The sequence below is a fragment of the Nyctibius grandis genome, chromosome Z (assembly GCF_013368605.1).
Source record: "Nyctibius grandis isolate bNycGra1 chromosome Z, bNycGra1.pri, whole genome shotgun sequence".
In the NCBI taxonomy this organism is placed as follows: Eukaryota; Metazoa; Chordata; class Aves; order Nyctibiiformes; family Nyctibiidae; genus Nyctibius; species Nyctibius grandis.
In genome coordinates this window covers 68,313,749-68,331,844 of record NC_090695.1, presented here as the reverse complement: position 1 = coordinate 68,331,844, position 18,096 = coordinate 68,313,749, and the positions used below count along the sequence as shown (strand labels likewise).

Below are 18,096 nucleotides of genomic sequence, written 5' to 3'. Positions count from 1 at the left end.
CTGTGAGGCAGAAAACTTTACAAGCACGGTTTTACCTGAGTGCTCTATAGGTTGAAGCATGTTAATTCATTGTTAAGTTAAAAGTTAAAAGGATTGTGTATAAAAATCCATGAGTGTCAAAATGAGAACATGTTCCATTAGATACCAAAAGGAAAGCAGTTGCAGACACATTAAAACTTGCATCCTAGTGGACACAGCTCCAACAGGTCATAGGGAGGTCAGCTTTGAAGGAGAAATCCAAACATGGCATTGTGGAAACCAGACAAATCTCCCATAGCTTTGTCCAGCCAGCACTAATCTAGGCATCAGCTGTGGTGCATAATCTAAACAAAGGGATCAGTCGGTTCATACATCTGGAAGCTGTCATATTTTGGAGCCTCCTAACAGTTATGTGTAACTGAAACATCCACTTGCATGTAACAGCCTTTAAATTTGTTGAGCAGTCAAGAACTGTTACATGCATACACTATGTAGTATTACTACTTTCTGAGGAACCACCACAAATACTACTTAATAACAGCGCTTGGACCATCTCTTCCCACGGAAAAAATAAATCATAAAAATGGATGGAGTCAGGATGAGGAGCTAGAGTTTTCCTTAATGCAGTCTCTGTTGAAAGCAAGGTTGAGTACCCATGGCTTACAGAGTTCATTCTTGTCTGAACCCAGTGCCTGATGAGGAATAATGAGAAAGGAAGGCCCGTTCTCTAAAAAAAAAAAAAAGACATTCTACTTAGCAGGTAACAGGAGCTGGTAGTACACCTCAAACCACTCACCACCACCTCCACATAGCACCACAACTCCAGCAGCAGCCAGCCCTACAGCTAAAACTAGTCCTTCTGCTTACCGACATTCCCCCATTCCCGCTCAGCAGAAGTGGCATGGGGACCAACAATACAGCAATGTTGCTTTCAACTGTTCTGTTTCACTCCGGGATTTCTGTATCAAAATATCCAAGCTCTCCAGAACTACAGAAATGCCTTCACACCCTGTCTGTAAGCAGAAGAATCCCCAGAGTGCAAGATGACACTCAAAGCTCCGAAGAGCGGAAGAGGGGAATGGTGCAGCCAAGGCATCTCCCCATTCAAATACACATTTCAAGAGAGAAGGAAACAGACCCTTCCAAACAAGGATCTGTAGGGCACATTCTGGCATGGATATTGGCAACAGTGTGTTAAGTTTGGAAATAATAATGAACATTAATTTTTCGTGGGCTTGAGTAAATTAAATGCCTCCGAAGTCTGAAAGGCAGAAGGCACCATGCAACCATGCACTTACAGCTTAGGAGGGTGCCAGTTCTACAGGAAGAGATCCTCCTCTTGCTCTTCCCAGAAGAGGCAGAGCAGGGCACACTGTTAGTCTGCTGCAGCTCGGTACATGGGTAATGGCCTGGCTCACTAAAGTCATTCCAAGTTCTGCCACTACATTCAGTGAGTTCAGGATTTCACCCTTTACCTTCTCAATGACCAAAGAATGGTGACATGCAGTATCTTCACTAAAACTCTTACAGATGAAAAAGGAATTTCAAACACTGAAGCTGTTTGGGGTTTTTTTGATGTATGAGCTTTCCAGCAAGGAGAACTAACTCTGAGCAGGTGATGTGGACACCTGTCAAGATGGAACTTAACAGAGACCCCCCGGTGATTTTGAATGTAATAGCAGGCCCGTGAAAGATGACAATCAAACATCCATATAACTAAAACCTTTAAACATCTTTTCTCCACAATTTTCAATATACAGAAACAGAGGGAGCTCAACTTCACAGGAATGTAACACCCACTGTCCTGATGTTTTTACCCACAATCATCACGTAAAGCTTAAATATTAGAATTTGATGTTATTTTTCAAAACAGAAGCATAGACTGAAATTCTCTTGCATTTTGATCAGTAAACATTAAAAAGAGCGTGTTGCCCAGATGACCATCCTTCAGCCACTTTCCAGATGACCATCCACTGCTACTTTCCCATTTGAGAAACCACACAATAATCATAGGTAATTCAAACAAAACAGCGGACTTGTAAATTTTCCAGATAAACACCTTTCAGTGAACTTTCAATATGCACTGAGGTGACACAACACAGTGCAAGACAGTATTCAGAGATAAGAGTAAGCTCTTATGTCACCTGATCCATATGAAACTAATAGATTTGGTGATGTGATCAGAAATAACCCCTCAGACTGTCACACAGCCTACCAACACGCCACCTCAGATTCACCAGCAGAGTAACTTCTGCTGTTCTGCCATCTACTCTGTGTCAATGTGGTGGTGCAGCATATCTAAAACAGTGCTACTCTGCTGCTGTGCACAAATGTGCATATTTGTGGGAGAATGGAACTACACCTGACTGGGTCAATTCCTGCTAACTGTATTCAAACCAAACATGTTACTCCAACCCGCTCACATAAATTTGTCTCCCTGAAACAGCAAATACACAGAGAACTGTTCCTTTGCTACTCTTTTTTGTTTCTCCAAAGAATACTAGTGTAAAGTTAACTGATGCCTTAGGCAGAACTTAAGAATAACTTTCCTCTTCACCTGCACTTGATCTTGCTGGGTTAAACAAACTGAGAATCGATGGATATAATACTGGTTCCTCCATCACTCACACGCTTTCTTAATTTTCACCTCATTCTTATGTTGCGTGGGTAGATTAATGTATTTTAAGATGGGTCAGCTATAAATAACTACAGCAGAGTAACTTGATTTTTGCCCCTTTGGAGTGAAAGGAAACAATACTACACACAGCTCAGGTCTTCACTTACAGTTCCTTCTGCAACACACTCAGTTTTAATTCACTTACAATTAGAACACACTCACTTTGTTCCAATTACCAAAGCTGAACTATGCGGCTACTGACACGTTTTGTTTTCCCTGCAGGATGTCCCATCCCTACCTGTATCACCCATGCTCTTCCTTCAAACTGGCTTACAGAAGGGGCTCTGCATGTTAGAGCTTGGTTAGCTTTGTGAAGAGGGCTTAAAGAGGGAAAGGTTCGACTGAGCTACAGCTAGTGCAAGAATTGCAGAAAGCAAGAAAGGAAGGAAAGAACACCATGATCTTCAACCTCTTAAAGAAGAAAAAGTAATGAAGAAACTGAGGGGAAAAAAATCCCAAGACAATGGTGACATGAAATGAAGCATCAAGGCACAAGACTAGACCATCTCACCCCTTACAAGCTGCTCCAATTAATGCCATTAAAGGCATAGCAGTAGCCAAATTTTAAGCTTCACTTAACAGAGTCTTCTCTGGAGCCACAAAACTACCTTCTTTCAGAAGCAGAGGCTGTGAATTTACACATGTGACTGCTGTTCACACACAGGGTCTTAGACTGCCTATTAGAGTGGTAGCAAAAAACATAACTGGTTACAGGCATGATTTCTTTTCCATCCAGAGTATTCTAGTCATGAATGGATGTTTCTAAAAGCACATCTGTGTCCAACAAAATTCAGTCACAGAGGAAAGCAATGCAAAGCCCTTTTTGTTCTCTCAAGGGCGTACAATGTATAAACATGCTAAACAGTCTCCGCAACTCGAGGATGCATGGACATCCATGTATAGCAATTCAACTAAAGCTGAATGGTTGTGAATAACAGAACTGCCATTAAAATGTCAGTGCAGAATTTGTTTGCCCAAGAAACTAAAACAAGAATGTTCTAGTAGCAAGGTATGCACACGAGGATGACAGACCTGCTGACGGGCTGAGGGGAAACAGTTATGTGTCCCAGTCAAGGACGCCAGAGAGACAGACTACAAGACAGGAGCACGGACTGAGAGCATACTGTGGGACACACAGTAGTAACTGAAGTGCTCTGAACAGCAGCCAGAGAAGGATTGTGTTAAAAAAAAAATAAAATAAAAAAAGCTACTCTACAACACTTAGTGCCAAGAAACAAGCTGAGGGGAAAGCCACTTTGGTATCAGGAGGCTCAGAGAAGGCCAAGACTGCTGGCACAAATTCTGAAGGAGGAAGACTACTACAGGAAAACTGAAAGAATGATGTTTTGGAGATCTGTTTTCCTCTCTTTGAAAGTTTTCCTACCAGGTGGGTTTCTAAACTTCTTGTGTAAATATTTCAGCCATAATAGCTTCAGGCCCAGACTGCTAACCATTTATCTTGGAATGTGCATGGTCTTAAAAGTCATTCAAACTTCACTTCACTAGTTTTAATTAATTGTGTTATGATTTTAAAGCAATCGTTCACTTCCAGCAAACTTCAGTGCTGTATTATGTTACATGCTCCATGGTATTCAGAAATACACCATACAAAATCAGTCTCTTTACGTAAATACCACCAATTTATTCAGCAGTGATAACTGTAAAAAGCTTCAGTAGCAAATCAAAACTGTTACTTGAAATATATTTCAAGTTATCTACCACATTTGGCCAACATTGCCCAGTTCATTCAAACTCTCAGCAAACAAAAGGTAAAGGCAAAAAAAAGCTATTTTAATAAACAGGGCAATTCAGCCACTGCTCCTACTAAAAGAAACCTTGATCTAAAGGGTCCCTTAGTATAATAATAACCTCCACAGAGTGTACTTTAAAGCTGTTAGGCACAGGTGCATAGAAGCGTAGAAGAACGAGTTTGGTCACTGCTTTCCACTTCTGCATAGGAAGAACAGCATTTTCCACACTCTCTCGTTCTATACCTGTTCCATCTCAAATTCTCACTCTGTACTGCTGTCCGCAGGTTAGCAACAGATATATGTGATTGCTATTTGTTACGTTTATTTGTGTAACACCCTGATTCATGAGCGGAACATGTACAGAGTCTCTAAAGAAAGCACATTTGAGCAACTCTTTTGTGTAGATGGTCACTTATTGCTAGAATGTGGAGACTAGAAGTTAATTTACATTAAATCCAGAATATCTTATTTCATTGTAATCAGCTAGCCTTTTTTGCAATCTAGAAATGCAAGGGTTTCTAAATGCAGAGTTTTAATACATTTTTTAACATTATTTAATTCTCACATGAAAACTAAACTCAACAGATGTGAAATTACATAGGCCATCTCTGTACAATCAGCTGCGTTACGAATTCTTGGCCATAAAAACTCAGAAATCAACTTCAACTAGATTTCATACCAGGGACTTTCCCCCCCTCCCATCTCCATGAAGCAATAATAACATGAGAAGAGGTCAATGCAGCAACTGAACTAAGTGGCTATTTCGCAAATCATATTTTTAACTTGAGAATTGCATTTTTACTGCCGGGCCAGTCATACAGGCATCATCAGCAAGTAGTTTCTTGGTATTACACAACTACAAAAAGCAGGTGGCACTAATGGGATGGGATCACCCTTCCAAGTAAGTGAACCTCAGTAGTAACAGAATAATAAACCTCAGAGAAGCATGCTGAATGGAACTGCAATCACATGTTATTTACCAAACGCTTACAGAAAAGCAGGGACGAAAAACATATGAGCAAAAACTGACAAAAGAAACTTTGCCACAAGAACCTCACAAGGACTTGGAAAAAAAAAAAAAAAAGAGTGGAGAAAAAAAAAAGGATGTTCACAATCATTTGCATTAGTATTTAAGGTACACAGGACCTGGTGACCAGTACAGGCCCTGAATGCACATCTCTGCCTATGGATGGGATCCTGCACTGACTGCTCTGTCGCTCAGGGCTGTTGGCAACAAATCTCATCATATTTTGGGCTCCTGGATTACATGGATGAAAAAAAGTTCAGTGGCTAACACATTATTTTCCAAACCAGAGTACCCACTACATGACCCCAATATGGCTGTCATCTGCAAGGAGGGAATCTGGTCCTAGATGCTTTAACTCATCCGCAGGGCGGGACAGGCCACCTTCGCAACCCCCACTGGCCGTGTTTCCACTCAGCACTAGCTTTTCCACACACGCACACACAGAGAGCTGTTTAGTCATGATTATTTATGCAGTCCTCCACATTAACTTTTATAAGCCAAATTCTGCTGCAAGCGACTTTGACATAAACCCAGACTAACTACTGCAGTCAAGGAACTCTGTTTTTATGTCAACCCAGCTAACGGGGGAATGTGATGCTAAGTAAATATTTTCTCCCCAGGAATAAAAAAAAAAAACCCGACCAAAAACCCGAACACCAGAAGCGCCGGCAGCCTGGAGCCGTGCTCTCCGAGCGGGGTGACCCGCCCGGGCCGGCTGCCCCGCTCCCTGAGGGACACGGGGCCCGCGAGGGGGGCGCTGGCGGCACCGCTCCGCTCACCCCGCACCCTCCCGTCTGTCCGTCCGGGGCGGGCGGGGGTGCGTGTGTGTCTGTTTCGAAAGGCAGCCCGCGAAGCCCCGGCCCCCGGCACCGCTCCTCTCCCTCACCACGCCTGCCTCCCTACGCCGGCGCCTTCGGGCTGGGCTTGGAGGACACTGCCCCCCGCCCCGGGCACTGCCCGCGGCCACCCCGCTGCCGGCGGCCGGCCCGGCCCCACTTCGCCTCGGCAGCCTTTTTTTCTTTCCTTTTTTTTCCCCCCCAATTTTTTTTTTTTTTTTTTTTTTTTTTTTTACCTTGACACAAACGCTCCCCCCCACAGTTGAAAGCTGTCCAAAAAACAGGACCACACACAGGCACCCGCCCCGCCGCGCTCCCCGCCGCCCGCCCCCTCCCCCCGCCGCGGGCGCACGCACTCCCAAAATGGCGGAGGGGCGCCTCCCGTCAGCGCCGCCGCCTCCCACCGCCGACGGGGGAGCAGAGATCGGTCGCCCGCCGCCCCGCCACACCTGGAGACGCGCCGAAGACGGGGGCGCGGGATGGCTGGGGGCGGCCTGGCCCGGCGCCCCCCCCGCGGAGAGCACGGCCTGCCGCGACCACCCCCTCGCGGGCGGAGAAGTGGTACGCGCCGCCCGGGGCCGCGCGCGCCCCGGCCCAAGGCCCGCCGCCCGCCTCGACAACAGCCCGCCCAGCTGCCCCGCCGGCTTCCCCGCCGGCGGCAGGCCGTGCCCGGCGTACGGAACGGCCCCTGTGCACAAACGTACACACACACGCACTCCAGCCTCCGCCGCCCAAGCTGACTGTACCCGGCGGCCAGGCGGGGAGAGACGGCAGCAGAAAGAGGGGGACGCCGGACTTACCTTCCACCCACAGCTCCTCCACGTTGGTTTCGAGATTAGCTGCCCTTAATCCTACAGCGAAAGCCCCAAATATCAGGAGGCCGACAACCAAAAACTTCCCGCAGTTTTTCTGAATGTAACAGCCCAGTTTAAATAACAGTCTCTGAAACTTCGCTCGCAGCCACAGCGGCGCTTTCCGTCCTGTCGCCTTCCCCTGCAAGGCAAGAAGAGGTCAGTAGTTGAGGGGCCGCGGCAGGCCGGCCGACGCGCGCCTCCTCGCCCAGGGGTGTGCGGGGAGAGCCTCCCGGCCCTCCCACGAGCTCGGGCGCTTCGGGGTGCGTTCCCACACAGCATCCCTGCGAGTAAGGACGGAGCACCGTGAGCAGCTCAAGCGGGCATCCGTCCAGCACGGCCCTCGCCCCACGGCCCTGCCGGCAGCCACCCTTGGGTGTACACATAGGCCAAGATGTACCTGCTGGTAGCCATCCTCGCCCCAGGCCAACACACCGGTTTGGCGTGAGGCCACCACAGCAGACCCCTGTGCCCTGGCCCACCCTGCCCACCAGGCTCTTCGGGTGCCCGCGGCACTGCCAGCAGCTCAGGCTGCAACACACTCCCGCTGGCAAGAGCCAGGGCAGAAGTCACAGCTGCCAATGAACCTCAACAGCCACAAGAAAGAAAAAAGTCCCTTTTCCTGTTCTACTTAGACCTCTGAAGGGCTGGGGGGCAGGGGACGACACACGCGAGCCAGTGGTGACGGGGAGCTAGTCCGTCCGTAGCAGTTTGCTGCCGTTTCCCCCATTCCCAGCGCCTAGCAGGGGTCTGGTGCTGAGGCAGGACCCACATGGTGAGCAGTGCCGTAAGATCAGAAGTAATTCATTTCCATAGAGTTTGGAGACGCTGTGTGATCTGAATTAGGAAGTAGAGCAGCCATCGGTATGTTACGACAGTATTTGTGAACGGAAGAGGGCAGCCACATGGGTTTTTTTTTTCCTCCTCCTTTCCCCCTTCTTACAAAGCCTAGATATCCGCTCCCTGAAGTGAAACCATCCCTGCAGCAAGGCAGCGTCTCGAGGTTGTTTACTTTGAACATTTTTTGGCCGGTGGAGATTGGCGGCCGGGGCCATTCCCCCGCCCCGCCCGGGCCGGGCCGGGCCGGGCCGGGCTTGTGGGGCGCTCCGGCACCGCTAGCTCTTCCGCGCCAACAATACCGCTGCCGCTCCGCGGGAACCGGCGCGACCTGCGCGGCAGAGTTACGGTGGCAATTGGTTTGCCGCCCTCCCTTCCCCTCCGACCGCCGGGGGAAGAAAACCGCTGCGAGCTTTCTCTGCCGGGGGACCCCCCCTCTCCGAGCGTAGCCGCCCGCCGTGCCGGCGCTCGGCGGAGAACTTCACAAAAGCACAACTTCTGCCAAGAAAGCGGCCGCCCGCTTTCTCCCCCGTCCCGACCGGTAGCGGCTGTTGCCGAGGTCTCAGGGCGCTATGAGGGGTGGAGAAGCGGGAAAGGAAGCGGAGGGGGAGCGAGGGAGCGGGCCAGGGGCTGCCGGGGGGAGGCTGGGAGCGAGCAGAGGCTGTCTCGGAAAATTCAGCCAGAGCGGTGCTCCGCACCACCAGCACGCACCGGGGCAGGCACGGGCGAGAAGGGAGGGAAGGAGGGCACTCTCTCCCGCACTGAAGAGTCACAGACGTCCCTCTCTTTTTTCCCAGCATTTTATTGGTGGCCGTTTCATTTCCATCTCCTCCTTCCACCCCCGCGGGAAAACACACCAACTCCCTCCTCCCCCGCCGAAAACCAGCACTAGCACTAGCGTGTATCTCTGGAAAAAAGAGTGAGAGATTGAATGCACCTTTGAGATCTGCTCCAAGGCGAAAGCCGCATCGCAGTAGCTTGGCCGCTGCAGATACTCCCGGTCGGGCGCCGCGGCGCGCCGATTCCCTCCGGTCGTTCGCCGCCTGCCGCCGCCACCGCCGCTCCTCGCCGCCCGGCCGGGGTGGCCGCCGCCGCCCGCGCTGCTGCTGGTCTCCGGCTCCGACGCGTTACCGGCCGAGGCCATGTTGCCGCCGTCGGCGGGACGGGGGAGCTGCCGCTGGCGCTGCCGCCGCGACGGGGCCCCGGGGGCCGGGGGCGCGGCGGGGCCGCGGGGGGCTGGCGGCGCTGCGGGCCGCGGGCTGCTGCTGCTGCGGGGGCTGCCGCCGCTGCTGCCGCCGCCGCCGCTGCTGGGGTTGCTGCTGGGGCTGCTGCGGCGCGGCCGCCTCATGCGGGGCGCGGGGCGGCGGCTGCCGCCGCGGCCGCTCCGGCCGAGTCGCTCCCCGCGCCTCCCATTGCCACATCGCGCGCGGACCCCGAGCTGCAGGCGGCCGCTCCCCGCGCCCGGCGAGGGCAGGCGCGACCCCCGGGCCCCCCCGGCTGCCGCCGCCGCCGCGCTTTCCTCCGCTCCCGTTGAAATCGCCTCCTCCGGCCGCCGCTGCCTCCGGGAAGCCGCTGTCCGCGGCGGCGCTCAGCGACGGCGGCGCGGCGGCGGCGCGGCGGGCCGCGGCTGCTGCTGCGCTGCGTCGCCGCGCTGCACCATCCTGCCTCAGCGCCGGGCTGCTTCCCGCGGGCCGCGGGGCCGGCGGAGCTCCGCGGTCGGCCCCGCCGCGGCGGCGGGCGGCCGGCTGCCTGGCGCTCTCCCCCGGCGTGTGCGCGGCAGCACCGAGCTGCAGCCCCTCGGCTCAACAGATGAGATGAAGAAGAAAAAAAGGACTCTCTCCATTTGGATAAAGAAGAGGAGGGGTGGAGGGGGGGGGGGGGGGAGCATGAGAGGAGAGAGAGCGAGAGAGGGAGGAAAAAAAAAAAAAAAAAGAGCTGAAAGCCCGCCCCCGGGGCTGTCAGATGGCTTGGGTTTCTGCGAGGCGATTGGCTCGGAGAGGGCAGAAATTACTCAGCAAACATGACTATTATTAGCTGCTTAGCAACAGCTCACCAAAGTAGAGAGACCACCCAGGCCGCTAACCCTTGTGTGTGCATCTCCAGCTTCAGGGGGAGCCTTAAAGAGATCCAGCCTTCTTTGCATGCAATACTTCCATTAAGGAATGCCTTCCACACCCCCCCCCCCCCCCCCCTTTCTTCTTCGTTTTCTTTTCAGGAAAGTTTTCTGCCTTTTTTTTTTCCCCCCCGTGCAGGATGCTTGCAGACAAATACACGCGCGGAACTTTCTCGCTATCGACATACAGAAATATAGTTTTCCCTTTTAAAAAAGAGAGAGGAAGGAGGGGGAAAGCAGCATTAAACGATTTCTAAAGCCCTTAAAAGAAAATCCTTTTAGAGGCACCTTGGCCTCAAGCTGCAACAAATACTGGGAGGTCCGAGCTGAATTCCCAGGCTTGCAGAAATAATGACAGGGTGGTGGATACTGCGGTAGAAAGTGCCAGATTTTTCTCCCTCTCTCTTTCTTTTTTAACTAAAGAGTAGACTTCGTTCCTTGCAAGAAAACCACCCCGTCCAGTTAGAAAAACACAATGAAAACTTAACACTTGAGGGATTTAAATCCGGGCGGTAGCTAGCCTGTTTCAACTTAGGGCTCATTCTTTAACTGAAACCTGAGGAAAGCCAATTTTAATATGTTTTTAGTGTAAAAGTCCATGAAACGCAGCCTGCCTGGCCGCGCTAAACACTTCTCGAACTATACGCGATTGTTTACTTTTTTGGCACCGCTTCTCCCCGTCTCTGTTCATTGAGAATCAGCCATTAATCGCTGCCGTTACAGCTGCGCGCATTCGCCCCCGCCCCGGGGGCTGGGCGCCCCGGCCCCCAGCGCGGCTCCCCGCGGAGACTCCGCGCCTCGGCGGACCTCCAGGCCCACGGGCGCGGAGAGCAGCGGGACACCCGCCCCCGCCGCTCCGCGCCCGGCCCGGGGAGGCGCTTCGGGGGGGGCGGCCCCCCAGCACGACGGCGGCTGCGCGCCCGCGGAGGAGCGCGGCTGTTGCGGGGGGAAGAAATACAGGGAAAAAGAGGGGAGCGCGGGGAGCCGAGGCGCGGGGGGGACCCCGGGCACGCTCCTGCCTGGTGCGGTGTCCCTCCCGCCAAGCTCGTGGGCACCGCGCACCGCTCCTTCCAGCCCCGCCACGCCTCTGCGCGGGGCAGCGGCCGCGGGCACAGCCCCCCGGTCGCGGGGCACAGCTCCCGAGCCCCGGGCACTGCCAGCGCCCTTCTCCCCGCGGCGGGGCCGCCCCGCACGGGCTGCCGGACACACAGCCCCGGCACCGGCAGAGGGGCTGTGGGGGGGCGGGCAGCACCCCGGGGGCCGGGGCTACCGGTGGGAGCGGGCCGCGCACCCCGCACCGCGCACTGCTCCGCCCGTGCGGAGGCTCTCTTCGTGAAACTACCTAGAGGCACCCACGGACAGGGTCTGGAAAGCCGTCGGGTCACAGCCGCCGGTGAGGGGGTCCCTTTTCCTTTCCTCTCCATCCCACCTCCGTTTTTTCCACACTGGGAAACCTGCCTCCGTGAGGGCCCAGGCCTGTGCTCCGGCGACTGTCTCCAGGAAAGCTGCTGGAGCAGCAAGCTGTCGCGCACGCACACGTGGGTGCATACATACGGTACAAGGAAACCTAAAGGGCTTGGAGTTGGAGGTTGTTTTCTGTTGGAGGCTGAAACCCTCACTTGGGATGCAGTTGGCCACCTCTAATTCAAGTTTCCACTTGGGAAAGTGACCGTCCGTCTCCCTAGGAACTGATGTGCCACCGCTCCTGTCCCCGCTCAACCTCACTGGGTCTGAATGGGTGGCAGGGCTGGGGCTGGAGAAGGAAGGGATGGGTGGAGAGGCATTTTGATTCAGTCTCCCAGCAGTCTCCAAAACCGGGGGAGAGTGTCCCTTCAAGCACCTAGAGCCCCCAAATCTGCCCCGCCTGCCTCCTGCCTGCCTCCTCCCTGCTCTGCTTCACACAATAGCCCAGCTCTCACCAGTCCTCTCTCGTAGTTCCAACACTCAGTCTGAAGACTCAAATTTAACAAGCGCTATCTTAATCTCCCCTCTCTCCCTGTGGTCTGGAGGGATTTTTTTTTTATTGCATACACAAGAGATGAATTACTGCAGGGATCTAATTGGCCTTGTTTCTGCATTTTTTGTTCCTTAAGGAAGAAGTGTCAGTGTAAAAGTCTCCACTTGGGTGGCCAGAGCAGTGGCTGCCCTGAATTTGCCTCATAGCTGATGCCTGTGTGCTACATTCCTGGTGATAATGTTGTTCCTAATCAATCTGCCCTTATTTACATGTGTAAGCACTGCTGGCTGTGATATGCATGCCCTGTGTGTGCAACTGCTCCTCCACACCAAGGGCTTTTTCCATCTTCAGCAGCTCGCGGGAATCCCACAGATTCCTTATCTGGGACTTGCTCTGTGGTGAAGGCCTGGGGGAGGTGTCTCCTTGCATAGAACGGCTGTAGTCTTCAAGCTTTCATACCTGGTCCTCCCAATTCCTGGGCAGCCAAGGCTGGCGTACAAGAATCTCAGAACTTTGGTCGTAGTGGCTTCATTTTGTAATGCTCTGCCTCTCACTTGGGTCACTTTTGTGCTCATAACCCCGAATACTGCAGAGTTTCACACTTGCTCCATCCAGACGAGGGATCAAATCCAATAGAGGTTAACAATGGGTAACATGTATTTGCACCAATTTTACTTTAACACATTTTTCCAGGTTGCTCATCACGTGTGGACACAGCACCAAAAGCATTGCACTGCTCGAGCATCTGATTACCTTAGTAAAGAAATGATGCACAAATGAAGCTTTGGCTTCCTTTTGTAGGGGCTACAAGAGACCTTGACCGTGGCAGAAGAAGGACTTATGGGAAAATAACAAGATTTTATCTATTCCCTCCAATTTTTGCCGTTCACGCACAGGTCTGCCTCGGCCCTGAGCTCTGCACGTACGCTTGACACTGGCTTTGACATCTGAGAAGGCCACAGGACAGCACCTTCACTGGGTTTGGTGGAGCAGCCGGAGCACCCCCGTCACCACCCATCGTGGCCTGCTCGCCAGTGGGCAGGCGGGGGTCGCGGTGCGGAGGCAACGGGGCGCCGCGGAGGGCTGCTGCGCGGGGCAGCGCCCGTGCTTGGGGAGGGATGCGGCGGCACGAAGTGAGCCCTCTCCCCCTCCTCAGCCCTGGAAGAAAGGGAACTGCTCGAGCCAACTTGTCAAAATAATGCGGCTAATTACCCCTGATCTCCTTTAATGGAAAACTGCTCTGCACGCCACAAAGGAGCAAATGAGGGATCTACGGCACCAACCCAGGAGCGCTGGCATCTTCTTCCGCGGAGGGCTGCGGGGAAATGTGCCTGCAGAGGAGCCCCCGAGGGTGCTGTGCTCCTCCAGCGCAGCAGTGGACTCCCAGGGGACGACTGGAGTGCCTGTGGAGCTGCAGAGCAGAGTGGCGCGAGCAGCAGCCCTCTCCCTCCAAGAGCTGGAGGACATCCCAGCCCTAGCAGACCTTGTCATACTCCGCGAGGGGCTTCAGCTCTATAAACCCAAGTATTCTTCAAGACAGGTTCTTTTCCTGGCAAAATGCCCTGCCACTTGCAGGACTTTAATGTGCATAGAAGGGGGAAAGTTACACTGAACAGTTTTTAGCCAGCCTGGACAACGCTGGGTCTGTGTAAGAATATAGCTCAAGTCTTGCATTTGGCAGAAGGCAGGGCATTCATTTTCATGATCTCTGCTATTGGGTCTTGCAGAAAAAAAAAGCTGAGCGACACGATCTCTTTGACCCACTGCTGGAGCAACAAATTTATTAGAGATATAGGCGTGAGAAATGAAAAGGAAGTAAAACAATTCAGGCTCATTGTATGTCTTTCTTTCATACTGCTAATCCGGTTTACACATCACGCCTACATGTCTCAATAGGGCTTTATACACTGTGGCAAAGGCAGAACAAAATAAAAGGCGTGTGTGTGTGAGTGCGTGTGTGTGCGTGTGTGTGTGACATAAGGATAAAAACAGAGAAGCCCAAGACATTTTAATTCAGAGTGGGCTGCCAGCTTTATATCTATCAGCCCTTGAAAGCCAATAGATTTTAAAGGATTCCTTCCCCTCCCTCCTCAGCCCTAACATTTCTCAAGAGTACTACCTCCTGTCCAGATACAGTGTCGGATTATAATCCAGACAAACAATGACCCTAATAGCCCTAACCAGAAATTAGATACACCTATCAGACTGGTGCTGAAACAATGTGAGAGACCCTCTAACCAGAACTGGTAAATGCTATCTGGCCAAGATACCCACCTGGGCTCCAATGTTTCTTTTAAAACCACTGGACAACACCAGACATCTCACCCACTCCCCTCCCCTCTTTTGCCCTCCTAGATCTACCTCCCATACTGGAGCTAAGGCAGGGGGAGATGTGACACTGAACATCCTCGGGCCTCCAGCCCCTGGGAGCAGTGGGACAACACGTGCAAGACATCATTGGACAGCAGCGCTGTGCTGGTCCTGATGGTGCCAGGTACCAAGTACATGAAGAGTCCGATACTGGAGCCGGAGGCTGAAGCCACCATTCAACTTAACCTAAGGGACACCACATATTTCACTGCTGTAGTTAGGGAGTGACTGTCCCTCCTCTTCCGTACAGCTATATGTTTCCAGCAGCTTCCACTGACTGTGGGCATTCAGTTTGAGTTGTAAAAAGAGGGGAAGAGCTCCTCAGTGCACCTCGTTTAAATGAGCCCTATTTAGCTTTCCCGAGCAGGAAGAAGACGCAAACTGTGCCTTCCCTGCGGCCCCTGTCCTACAGAGCCTGGCCCGAGAGGGATTTCTGCTCCCCGCACGGCAGGTTGGTTGGACCACAGCTCACCCAGATGCCGAGATGCTGAGACCGGGAACCCGTTTGCAGTCCCCTGCGGGGCTACACAGAGTCACCGCAGGAGCAACTTCCCATCCGCGGCGAGTCCCCCCCGCGCCTCCCCGCCGGGAGCTGCGGGCCACAGCACTTCCAAGTCGCGGAGAGCCGGCCGCGCAGGGGGCAGAGCAGCGCCCGGCCCCGGGGCAGCCCCGCCGCCCCCTGACCCCGCCGCCGGGCCCCGCAGCGAGCCCCCGCCCCGCCCTGCCGGGCCGTGCACTGCGCTGCCGTCCCGGCTCGCGCTGGACCCCCGGACCCCGGGACCGGGGCACCCGGCACGGCGGAGGCGCCGGGCCCCCGGCACACCCCCGGCCCCCGGAGGCTGGAGGGAGACTCCTCCCGCCCCCTTCGCCAGTCCCGGGCCCCAGCCGCCAGCGGCCCCGGCGAGGGTCCGCGCAGCCCGTCCAACACCGCCCCGGCCCCCGCCCCGCGCCCCGGGCCTGTCTGCTGCGTCCCGCCGCACCCGGCCCCGCTGCCGTCCGCCGTGGCCCCCCGGGGCTGCACCTACCATCGCCGCCCTTGCCGGAGCCGCTCTTGGGGAGCCGTGCTGGAGGGCTGGGTGCGCCCTCATTCACTGGCACTGGCAGCTTTCATGGGACATCGGGGGTTTCTTCCTCTGTCCTTCTCTTTTTTTCCTTTTCTTTCTATTTTTTTTTTCTTTTCCGTTTCTTTCTTTCTTTCTTTCTTTCTTTCTTTCTTTCTTTCTTTCTTTTCTTTCTTTCTTTTTTCTTTCTTTTCCTTCTTTCTTTTTTTAGTCCTCCCTTCCTCCCTTCCTTCCTTCCTTCCTTCCTTCCTTCCTTCCTTCCCTCTCTTCTCCTTCTCCTCCTTCCTCCTCCTCCTTTTTTTTTTTTTTACCCCAAAGGAACTGTAAGTGTAAAAAAATAACCCTCCTAGGTTGCACGCATTCTGCAGAGTGCTGGAAAGCCTCACAATTACATGCCTGTTTCTATTAAGCAGCTCCATCGTCCTCCATGTGGGTGGTCTGGCTCTCAATAGGCAGGACCTGTCAGGGTCACGTGACGAACCCGCAAACGTTACCCCTTTACAATAAACTTTAGGCAAAAAAGCAAAGGAACGCAGAGCCCCGTGCCGCCGGCTCTCACCGCTGCCCCGGCCTCGCTGCCCCGCTGCCCCGCTGTCCCTCAGCCCCGACCCCGCTGCTTCCCCCCGCAGCACAGCAGAGGGCACAGGTCCCGTTCAACCTCTGCCTCTTCTCCCTTCTCCCACCTTGGGTTTCAAGAGGAAGGAGAGTGTGAAACGTGCCAGGTGGTGGACTGTGGTTTCCTTGTCAAAAGAAATATTCAGTCGGATGTGTGGGGAGAGGAGAGAGAAGCAGAGTTTTCTTCTGGCTGCTGAGCACCCCGCACCGCACATGATTTAGTATGTTTGATTCTGAAACCTTTATGCCCATCCCGCTCATTTTTGCTAGAGGTCACTAGAAAGTCAGCTTTCAGGTGGTGAAGCAGCGCAAAGCAGCAAAGTTCGCTCCAGTGAACAATACCTGAATGTTACTGGGGAAGAGCACAGTGATCTTCATTTTTAAAAGCAACAGTTTCCTCAATAGTTACAAACAGGATCTAAACACTGCAGAAAATGACTACTACCTTTTTAGGATCTTGTGGTGGCTGAGTATCATTACAGGATCTGAGAGAAGTGATTTTGAACGTTGCTTCGGGATCAGGGCACATTGCAAGGAATAAATAGTGTGTCTTGGAAGATATGTCACTAATAGTTTATGGAAGATCCTTTTCCTTTAGTTAGTCACATTTGATTTGCTATCAGATTTGATATGCCCACAACGTATTTTGAGAATAAAATACATTCCATATTGTTGTAGTCTCGTGTTTACATTGTCCACATACTTCTGTTTGCGATATGTTTAGAAAATGTGCTTCATGGTTGTGTTTGGTGATTTCACACAACTTGTTTGGATACCATTTAGCCATGTTTTATCTATAATGCTCCTGTTACAGAATTCCACTAATAGAAAATAATGTGTATCTTACTGTCATATGTTCACTATCAATAATATAAAAATGTTATATTAGCAAAACTTTTAGGAAACATCTCACTATCAGATCGCATTAAACAGCCTAACTCTGTACATACTCTTATATGCATAAAACTAGTCTAGGCATCAAAATAATGAGGAAGAGGGTTATTTTGCCTACAAAACTGCTATTATTTTTACAAGACAGAGGGGCTTGTGTCAATGATATACAGTTGGAAGAGCATGGGAAAAACATTTTACAGGACTTTTAAAGAGTACATGAAAAACATACGTCACTTTTTATTGCCTCACTGATCAATCACAGAGTTAGATTACTGAAGCAGGGGTAGAGGGAAATCCTCCAGTCTGTCCTCCCACCCAACATATTCAATCTTACATTTTCCAAAGAAACTCATCATAACTTCTGATAATAAGTTCCAGTGGTTTCTGACTCCACATATTGGACAGGATAGATAGCATCCACAGTGCTTAGCCTAAACATGCTGTGTAGCCACGGTACTGTTACTTAAGCTGGTAGGAGGCAGAATAGCAGAACAGTCACAAAAAGCATCAGCAATTATCCTGATAGGGAAGAAAAGTGGCGTAAAGCAATGCAATATGTAAGTGTGCAGTTTTAGAAAGAGGTGTGCAGTACAGACTTAATTAGAAATGATAAAAGAATTAGGATATTAGTGCAGGTTAGGAAGTATCAGAGAAAATAAACTGAGAAATGTAAGACTCCTCACTTGTTCAACATCAAAAGTAAATACCATCGCTTTCATTGCCTCTTTCTTTTGCCAGTCTAATTCCTCCAGTTACCTCTGTACTACCCAGCAAACCTGAGCCTTTGGCACCCCATGGTGCTAAAGTTGCTAATGTATTCAGAAAAAATAGCATAATCAGACATGAAATGTCCAGACATGTGACACAAAGGAAATTAAAAAGGAGTCATGTATGGGGAACACCCAGAATATTTCAGAAGAAGAGGGCAGAGGTAACAGTGCCAGTTTCTTCATTCTCTAATGCAGCTATTTAAACAAAGATGTTACATATACCTGGGAGATTAAGCCAGGGAAGAATTAGTTCATAACCATCCTGTTTTCTACACTATTTACCTAAGCACCTCCTACTAGACTCTGTTGGAGGCAGCATGCTGGTCAGGCTGGGGCTTCGCATGACACAGTGTTTTAT

At 52.0% G+C, this 18,096-nt stretch overlaps 1 protein-coding gene across 1 annotated transcript in view; it reads right to left on the bottom strand.

The window, feature by feature from the left end:
* Nucleotides 1-9,151, bottom strand: part of PTCH1 (patched 1) — a 69,471-nt gene extending 60,320 nt beyond the window's left edge. The window contains exons 1-2 of the mRNA XM_068423271.1: nucleotides 8,896-9,151; nucleotides 7,071-7,263 (exon numbers count right to left, since the gene is read on the bottom strand). Coding sequence (XP_068279372.1) covers nucleotides 7,071-7,263; nucleotides 8,896-9,102 — 400 coding nt within the window. The 5' untranslated portion in view covers nucleotides 9,103-9,151. The remainder of the gene's footprint in view (nucleotides 1-7,070; nucleotides 7,264-8,895) is intronic.
* Nucleotides 9,152-18,096: the final 8,945 nt, after the last annotated feature.